Raw genomic sequence first — 10,491 nt, 5'->3', positions numbered from 1 at the left:
TCCGCCATTCCGAAATCGCAGGAGGGTCGGTGTAATGCACTACCAAAACGCCCGTAACTAAGAAACAAATGCTAATTCGATGATGCCGGCTGGCACACTGATTCACTATGAATGTAGGCCGCACACCCTAGCGGCAGAAGCTCGTACTACATCCGGTTCGCCCTCTATTGACACAGTCCTGAAACTTTCCGATCGCACCTCGTATGCTGGACATAACTAATTTGAGAACAAGGAATGCATATAAAATATTATTGGAGAACTGCCTTAGAAAAAAGCCACTGGGAAGACAGAGAAGCAACAGTAAGATGAATCTTGGTGAAGTAAGTTGTAAAGATGGGAAGAGAAAGGAACTGGTTCCAAGATCACATTCAACAGTGGGCTTTGGTACTAGCAGTATTAAACATTTGGATTCTAATTTCAGAGAATGGGTTTGTTAGTTATGTATGTACAGTTTTTGTACCAAGTCTTCATCTCTTATTCATCCATCCTTCTGTTTCTACCAGTCGGATATGGGATGCCCTTTACATTTTACAATTTTATTAATCAAGCTACAGGGGAGATAAATATCAAAACTTTCTCTTGACCTTTATTTGTGTTTTAGAGATGCAGCTTTGGGTGAGAGGTGTTATGTAATTTGAAAAAGGAATGACAAACAAGTTACAGATGACAAATTTAATTTAGTTGTCAGAATAGGTACTAAAGTTGAGGACATGTAAAGGGTAGGATAAATCTCACATGGCCTCTTCCACTGAATCACGTCTCCTGCTCTTAATAACCATTGTAGTTGAGACAACTTTGAACCCATTAATCAAACAGTGAAGAACACTAAAAGTGTGATGTAATGAGTATAACCAATAATGAGTTCATCTTTATTAGCATTTTTATGCACAGCCAGTATCATAATGCCACATATAGGAATACTTTTCAGTTGTAATGACAGTACTACATTATTTGCAGTATGTGAGCATTTCTGATCACCTGTATGTCAGTGTGGCATAGTCACTATGTCAATTATTTTTGCAAAATGAGTCTGTTTTCATTAATCATGTAAAACTGCATTTGGCAACATGATTTAATTGCTACTGCTATTCAGAGTCAGCCATATCCTACTGGTAACACAGTACAGTGGTCAGTACAAAGTTAAAATTTTAATTACTTAATATAGTTGCCAACTAACTATTCATTAAACTGTCGAAGGCAGGTCACATACAGAGAAAACCAGCTGCTTAAAATTGATTTCATACTGGAAATTATGATTTCATAGAAAAAGCTACTGTTTTAAATTGGAGGTCATACATAGAGTCATGTGAAATTATTGTTCAGAAACTTATTTTTCTGAGATTAATGGGCAAAATAAGTGTTGCATACAATCTGAAGCTTATAAATGCAGTAATAAAATCATTTGTGCTTGTAAGATTGTAATTTACATGAGAAAAGCAAGAGAAAAATATATCTCCACCATGGGAAACACGTGCTAAGGATGTGGAAAAGACAGGTGAATTACTTCTTTGAATAATCCATTTAATCAACAACTGAAGAAAGACAATCCTAAGCAAGCTAAACTTACTCCCAGACATGAAAGAGATGACAGACAAGACAAGGGAATAGGTTCTCTCACTTAATGGACAAAATTCTGAGCATCGTGTGCATTCCTACAACTGGTGCTGCCTTCTCACCCACTTCATGGCTGACTATTAGTACTGAAGGGTAATCACATATCCATGCTGTAAACACCCAACACATAGAAACACAGTTCATATGCCTGCCTTCACCTTCAAAGAATCTACATTTATCTCATAGTCATCTGTTTCTTAACATCATGAGACTTTCTTCATATAATATAAATGCAGTATAATTTACCTACTGTATGTAATGAATATATATATATTTGTAACATATTCCTACTTATGTGAGCCCTTTGTTTATATTATGTGAAGTCTACATAATAGTATGAATTGTACTTGTATAATATTTATTGTATTATTATGATGAATTATTCCACATCCTATTGTCATCTGACTTATGGATCCATGGAATATAATAAAGATGTATGAATGTATGTATGAACTGTACAAACTATTTATTATTTACAAATACACATGTTATTATGTTACTGTTACATATTCCACATCCTGTAATATCTTTAAAGGTAGAAGTTATTACTGGTGTCTTTTCTTGTTAGCTTTGGCTCAACTGAACACACCAAGTCCTGAAATAAGATGGACTCACCCTGTGTGAAAACTGAAAATATGTCCAATATTGTATTCTTTTTTGTCAATCTGACCACCACCAGAGAAACAAAACATTCTTATAACCCTGTGACATGATAGAGACAACCAAAGTAATTTTTCCTGCATGTTGATCAGCAAGAACTGCATAAAATATTTACATTCAGCTCCATATATAACCTGTTTAAAAGGATGTCTCATTCTGTTTCTGTTATAAATGAACAATACAAAGCAAAGTGAGCCCAAAAGTTTACACATTTGTACTGTGACAAGAAATGTAGGAATGGTGTAAGTAATGCAGCAATTTCTTTACAGAGAATCAGAATGTTTAGGCAACTCTGCAGTGACCAGACAGTAGTGAAGGAGGTAATAAGAAAAGTCTAACAACTGACTTCTCTGACATGCATTGCAAGATAGATTGTGTAAGTTAACACAAAATCTTTTTGGCCCCAAAATCTCCCATTGTTTGTTTTTAAAATACTAATTCAGTTTTAATCTTTGTGTTTAATTCTTGTCCCTATGTTTTTGCAACTGTTCAATGGGTAACTTTGGTTTTCAGGCTTAGACTGCATCAAATGTCAATAGCCATTCAATGTTTCTGCAAATATTGCAGTTGCCACCTTCAGGGTGTATGTTGAAACAATGGACAACTATGAACATTTGGCACAGCCTAACCCTCAAATACAATGTTACTCATTCTTTGCACTACCAAATAAATGTGAGATAGCTACTTTCCACAACCAAATGATATTAGGCAATGGATTGATTTCCCATTCCTCCACTACCTACGACTTGCAGGAAGAGAAATATCAGAGATATTATCAGTCTCATTTAGCTATGTTTCTAACAGAAGGGGACCAGGTGGGAGGTTGGTATGACAGTCTCTGTGCTGAAAACTATCATCCAAAATAATATAGTACAATCAGTGTGCATGGGTAACAGTAAAACTAACACCACTGCCGGAATTATTTTGACTGGTAAATACTTATTTTGCTGTCCTGTTGCATAAAGCAACTCAAATGTTACAACTATGCCATTCAGGAATGTAATAGCTAAGTCATAATTTATAACTGAAACCCATATGTCTATATACTGCATGGATGTTGTCACAACCTCGATTAAAAATACTATATTAGTCACAACACAGACATCATATTTGTTCTAAAGTTCACCCCAACACATTTTAAGCATGAATTTTCAGTTACTAAGGTCACATAAATGTCTTAATTTTGTGACTCAAGTATAAGGTGTCAGTAAGATAAATATATTATTTCAGTACTACAGAATATATATAAATTTAATTAAAATTATTGCAGTACAAAAGCCTATGGAACTAAATTTAATTATTCTCTGCCTGATTTTGGGGGAAATTTTTTATATTCCAGAAATTAAATTTTCTACAATGAGTATTCATTAAAAAACATTTCTTATGAACACAGTGAACTCTCGTTATAACAGATTTATAACTGACCATTACCTGTCTGAGCCTAAGGCTAGTAAATATTGAGCAGAATTTTGGCATAAACCTTGCACTTGCACATCCGAATGTCTTAGGAAGCACCCATGGAGAAGCATAAGATCCAGATATTTACCTAGTTCAATGTTGATGAAGTATAGTTTGTATATTGCAATCCTTTAGCAAGCTCTACAGAAAATGAAGCCTCACCAGTATGACTCCTCATGTGCTTGGTAAGACTGTTCCTCTGGCCAAAACTCATCCTGCACATTGTACACTGAAAAGGCTTCTCCCCTGTATGAGATCGCATATGTTTTGTGAGGTCATAACTTTGAACAAATCTCCAACCACATTCAGTACAAAGGTATGGCTTCTCACCCATATGTGCTCTCATGTGATTCGTCAGTGTACTACGGCGTCCAAAGTTGTTGCCACACACAGCACAATGGAAAGGTTTTTCACCTGTGTGAGATCTCATATGTTTAGTAAGTGTGTCACTTCTACCAAAACTCTCACCGCAGATGGGACACAGAAATGGCTTTTCACCTGTATGTGTAAACATATGCACTGTCAGCTGCCTTCTCCTTGCAAATTTCTTCCCACATTCAGTACAATCATATGGTTTTTCCCCTGAATGTGATGTCATATGTAAAGCTAGCTGATGTTTCTGTGAAAATGTTTTTCCACATTCAGGACACACAATGTTTTTCTTATATACTTTCGTCTTTGTGTTTGATCCAACTTTCAGAGAATTTCCATCTCTTTCAAGCTGTACCATATCCACTGCAGAACACACACTGGCACAAGAGTCTGGATCACCAACTTCAGGATGTGTCACTGATGATGTTCCCAGACCCATCTGAAGTTTTACATCTGCATCTGTCTTTCTGTCACTAGTGCTATTTAAACAATCTGGTAAATTCTTGGGTTTAAGACTTGTCTTCTTTACTGAAGGGCCAGCCTGTTGTTCATCTGACCTTTGCATCTTAACAGTTTTACTGATTGGTTGCATGTGTGACCATACATCATCATGTTCTGAGAGAACATCAGTTTCTCCATGTAATCTGTCAAGGAAACTGCATATTAATGTCACATTAAAGAGCAAGCGTGAATATCATATTTGCTCAAACAAATCACATTGCTTGATTGCAAACTGATTAAAATAACAATATGTTCCCAGGAAGTAAAGAATCCCAGAAAGATACATCTGAATATGTCCTCCATTCTGTCACAAAAAATCTTAGAGGAAATCAAGAAAAGAAAGAAATGTTTATTAGTAACAGGTAGATTTTCAGAAGATATAACTTAGTGCACTGCTCAACTATATCCTCATCTTCCTTAATTAAACAGCAAGAAATATGCATGAAATTAATAGCTCACTTTTTTTTGCAGCATATTTCCTATAGGAAATCAGAGAAAACTAAGCTCATATGGAAAAATATAAGCAAACCAAAGTAACTGATATTTGTAAGTCACAAATTCCACCACTGCGCCCCCCCCCCCCCCCCCACTTAACATATTGGCAGAGGGAGCAAGTGACTGGAAAGAGGTTACATTTTTTACAAAGTTCATGTTGGTGGACCAAACCATTAACTTTTTGAAGCTGAAGCTCATCTAAACCATTTTTAAGAATTCAGTCCATTCCTCAAAGAAATCACAATTCCTCATTAAAAAGATTAAATGATAAATGCTGTTTATGGAAGTAAGTGACGTTTACACTGAAAATCATATAAAACACATAAATACAAATAGTAGAGTTACTGACTGTTGAAGCTGATGGTATGGCTATAATTTAATTCTAGGTACATATGGAATGAATGTGTTTATTATATAATCAAAAAGGATGCCCAAAATGATTAATACCATCAACACAAATTATGAATAACTAGAATAATCACTCTCTTTGGATTTTACCACTTACTGGACGACTCAGGATATTAAATACATTAAATTAAGGGTGGCAAGTTCAATTTATGACAGTAATTACAGTTACCTGGACAGAACCCATTCCAAAAGCAGCCTGTTAAACCAAGATTCACTTAGACTATGAAGTATATAAGAAATTAGGGAGATTTATTTTCATTTGCATGTACCATAAATACAAATTGTTAAATTTGAAACATACATTACAAAGAAACTGGTCTCTTAAACAGCAACTGTAAAGAGAAATTTAAAAAAAAAGTTTATTTTCAGCAACAAGCTCTATATGAACTTAGAAACCATGGAATCTTCAACACAGGAAGCAAACAGGTATAAAAAGAGGGGTTGGACAGACAGACAGTTGGGGCAGTATTGCCCAAAAGTCATCACATGCTAAAAGTAAGAAACAAAGGGACAAAATGTTCATTAGTTTCTTATAATTTAATAAACAGCATGAATTCCATACACTTGGATTTAGCCTCTTTCAATAATACTTCATTTATAAAACATAGAAGCAATAAAAAGCTATCTTCAATCTGGTAACTTGTCTTGTTCTCTTTAATTCTTTCACGTTTTTAGTCAAAACCACAGCAAGGCTATGTCACCACTGATCATGACACTGTTTCATTGCCTTAACATGTCACCAGAACTAATACATGGAAACATCTTATATCTTACAAAGGCTCCAAAATATCCTGCTGGATATCTGAATGGATTATAAAAAGGGCATAAAACATATGAAATTTCTAGAAACTACAAAAATAACATCTAATGGAACACTGCCATATCACGTCTTCAGGCTGTGGAGGGAGAAAGGGTCTCCACATATTGAGGACAGCTACAACACTGAATAAGAAACTGCAAAAAAATTGATGAGGAGACCAGCTTGTAAGACTAACAACTGTTTAATTTTTTTTAAAATAAGTGTGTTACAAATTCTCAACAGCATAACTTAAGAAACAGAAACAAATGGTTAAGGCTAGATAGGATCCAACATAAGACTCCCGTAAACAGTGTCAAACTGTCCATGAAAGTAAGAAATTTCTTAACCAGCTGAGCAACTATTACATTTTAAAGGAAGACTCTGTGTTATAAAATGACAAGTTCCATTCTATTGAAAGTATGCTTATGCAAGGCACAGGTATAGCTGCCTCTGTACCTGAGCAACACAACATGAGGACATGAAAGTAAAGCTTCACTCACTGCACAGTGTCACTACATGAAGGTGAGTAGTCAGTCTGTTTCAAGTTCCAAACACTTCACCCCAAAAATAAAGAGACCTTATTAACCACTGGATAGGAGGGTAGCAGCTGCACTGGTCGCAAAATCATCCAAACCCACCTTATGTATATAAGCTGCAATACTGAAAAACAGAAGCCCCATTAGAATATAACAGAATTTATTTACATTCCACAGATCCTTCATAAGCCCAAGCCAATAATGTAGAACATGTCATGGCACAAATACAATACTTACTTATAATACAAATATAAATAACACAATTATGACAGTAATTTACAGTCAACTACAGTATTAGTGCAAAAATGGTCAACAGAGAGTATGTTAAGCTTGCAAGCAAAACCTGAATATGTAGAATACAAACTTGCTGTAAAGGCTAGAATATCTGGAGCAAGGAATCTAACCTTTCATCTTCATCATCTTCTATATCTGTGTCAGGTTCTTCAATTGAGACTTCCACTACCTCATCCTTCACAGCTGCAAGCTTCCAGCAGTCCTCAATACTATCAGTTCGGAAAACAGAATGAAGAATTTCATCTGTGCTTTCCTAAACATAGTAGAAATTGTAATCCTATATTAACTTAAAACAACACTACAATATTAAATGTTAAAAAACACAAATTATTAAATTATATAACACAACAGCATTTATTTACATTCCACAGATTCTTCAAGGGCCCAAGCCAAGAATGTCGAACATGTGAAAGTACAAAAACAATATTTGCTTCTAATACAAATATAAATTACATAGTTATGACAGTGATTTACAGTCAAGAACAGCATTACAGCAAAAATAATTATACAGGAAAGCATCACCACCATTGCTTACATTTATTTACAACAGCTGAGAATTTCTGGTAAACGTACATTCTTCTATACAATACTTTTATTTTCCGTCGTTTACACAAGCTTATTGTTAAAATCATATAAAATCATATAAAATTTCACATAAAATTGTTACATTTTAAAATTGACGACATGTTTCGATATACAATCTTATCATCGTCAGGTCTATCAAAATTAAAATTAAAATCTGGTGTATCTGTTGCTCTGCTTATATTGTTTTTGTTTTTACTCGTTTTTACTACATCTCCAGGCTTCTTCGATTTTATTTTTGGAGACGCGCCTGGGTGCCTATATCGGGTTGTGTATGAGGTGCGTGTCCGTTGTTATTGAATGGCAGACAGATATAAGCTGTACATTCTTCTATGGAGTAGGAGTGACATAGTTGATAATCTTTTAATGCTGGCTTAAACTTCTTTAAATCATGATTCAGACTTATTTCTCATTAATCACTATTTCATTTAATGTTTTATTCAAACTATCCTCGATAAACTATGCACTCCACTGAAACAAAACCATATGCATTAAAGTTTGTTTCCCCAAGTCCCCAGCAAACTGCAAAACAGCCACCAACACTTACGCATTATGGGCCTGCAGAATTCTAGATTCTGTACTTGACCTATGCAATAAGCAGTCACTCTTCATTAAGCCACCTTACACGATGGTAACCTGAGAATAATTTATTATAAGCAGTCACTCTCTCAGTCATGTTATTTGAAGTGTCAAAATATATGTGAGAGATACACAAGACAAAACAGTAAGGTGAAGATTCTGGTGTAAATTTCCAGATGTTACAGTTCCACACATAGAAGTACTATCATCCTCTTCTTCTAGTCATGAAGTTAATATAAACAAAACTGTTTACGTCATAACAGACCCATCGGAAGATAATATCTGGTTACAAAGTACAGGACTCCTTACACAGTATAGGCTGAGCTATTAGCAACACTGCTAAATAACAAATATATATACAAATCATACATAATTTTAATTCTCTGGTAAGTTATTATATGTTCTACACCAAGCATGTCAAACCCAATGCCTGTTACATGAGACTTGAAAAAGAGATGACTATTAAGGGGGCAAATACATGGGTAGAGAAGATCAAATGCACCTACTTTTACTAATCCCAAAATTAGCTTATACAGCACAGCTAAGTCAGTATAGTGACTGGCTGCGGACTGCATGACTGGGGTACAGGATTTTTCTTCTAACCTCTGTGTCCAGACTGGTTCTGGGGCCCATCCAGCCTTCTGCCCAATGGGTACCAGGGTCCTTTCCTGGGGGTAAAGTGTGGCTGGAGCATGATACAGACCACTCACCCCCATCTAGTGCTAAAGTCGAGAATGAGTAGGAGCTATATCTCCTTTCCCCCTCCCACCAAGCACCTACATGGCATATAGTAGGACAGCTTTACTTTTCGCTTTTCTTACTGTGTACGTTTTATTACTTTATTTTCCAACACATGTAAATTCCATTGGAAGATATTGGAAAATAAATCAGTGATATACAAGTAGCTGTTTGACATGTATTTGAAACTTCAAACTGATTAAAAATGGGAAATTTTAAGTCACACATCAATCATATTTCGAGAACTGAGTCAGGCCTCATAACACATCAAAGACGGCCAGGAGTTTGACATGTCAGAAAAGAAAAGCAATGACAAATTCAAATTACCAAATTCCTTGTGGCTACCTGAAGAGAATGCGTGCTCAGGTACTGTCGTAATGCTGTATCCGTTGTTTCACACTGCACCTTAAACTTGTATGAAGTGTTCACAAGACGGACACATGGTTCACAAATTTGGGCTGGTAACCCATCACCAACAAAAAGCTGAAAATAAATTATAAACTAATAAAAGGCATTACTAATTTCGGTAACTGCACACTCTGCGCTATACTTATATGACAAAAAGAAATATACGCACTGAACACGCAACAATATACCTTTATTATAGGGACAAAATTCATAATTTTATCTGGCAGTGACAGGGTTTGACCCCGGTTGTCATTACTGAAAAGAGGAATTAAAACGTCCTTTCGAGCCATACAAAGGCGACATATATTGCTCATGTACAAGGCCATTTTTATAAAGTTTTTCACCCGACATAAATGTTCCACTACACAAAAAATATGAATTCATAAGAGGACAAATCCTAACACAACCACAAACCAATTACACCAACGCCATGCTACCAAACCACAGCCCCATGGAGTACATTATTCATGGTTGCCATCCACATACATCACGGACTGAAAAAATGGATACAGATAACAGTAATATTTAGATTAGCTGTCGGCACCAGCGGTCCGCCACATCATTTTGTAATTTGGGAAGGGCAATCAGTTTCTGCTATTGAAGAAAATGTTGGTATAAAAAATTATAAAAATGTACGGAAAAAGTAAAAAACCCCAGACAAAAGATCTAGGTTTATAATGTGAAACTCATGTTATTGCCCACAGGTACCTTGATCCGCTGCCCAAATCATGGGTGGCTGGATGCAAATTTATAAAACTAAATACGAAATTTTTGCCATAGCGGACAACTCCACTCTCTTACTTCATTCATTCTTAGGTTCGGTAACACCAACGTAACGGTCGCTTGAAGTTATGAAGTGAAAAGACATCATTACCCATGATCTGCGCATAACAAACGTAATCCAAATTTCACAATGAAAGATCTTTACAAATTACGTGTCGAATTTCCATTCATAAGTCAAATGTAATTTTATTTTCCAAGAATTCGTACATTTTTTTACTACTGCGATATTATGAAATCAGTTGTGAGGCAAAACATAAGCGTAAT

General features: G+C 35.5%; 1 protein-coding gene across 3 annotated transcripts; it reads right to left on the bottom strand.

Moving 5' to 3' along the window:
- Positions 1-2,057: 2,057 nt before the first annotated feature.
- LOC110837403 (uncharacterized) lies at positions 2,058-10,323 on the bottom strand. Of its 3 annotated transcripts, none has more exons than XM_022079495.2 (4): positions 10,246-10,323; positions 9,364-9,519; positions 7,248-7,390; positions 2,058-4,748 (listed from the first exon to the last, which is right to left on the bottom strand). In XM_022079495.2, exons 1-4 carry the CDS (start codon positions 10,252-10,254, stop codon positions 3,821-3,823), a joined length of 1,236 nt encoding a protein of 411 aa, XP_021935187.1. In that variant the 5' UTR covers positions 10,255-10,323; the 3' UTR covers positions 2,058-3,820. The 3 variants fall into 3 exon arrangements, with proteins under 3 accessions (XP_021935187.1, XP_021935186.1, XP_021935185.1); XM_022079494.2 differs by lacking the exon at positions 10,246-10,323 and adding an exon at positions 9,633-10,110 and having other exon boundaries at positions 9,382-9,519; XM_022079493.2 differs by lacking the exon at positions 10,246-10,323 and adding an exon at positions 9,633-10,106.
- Between the last annotated feature and the right edge of the window lie 168 nt (positions 10,324-10,491).

This window comes from Zootermopsis nevadensis, unplaced genomic scaffold, assembly GCF_977971745.1.
Source record: "Zootermopsis nevadensis isolate Lab colony 2312 unplaced genomic scaffold, Znev_1.0 Znev_ptg000018l, whole genome shotgun sequence".
NCBI lineage: Eukaryota > Metazoa > Arthropoda > Insecta > Blattodea > Termopsidae > Zootermopsis > Zootermopsis nevadensis.
The sequence above is the reverse complement of the archived record's forward strand: the minus strand, read 5'-3'. Positions and strand labels throughout refer to the sequence as shown.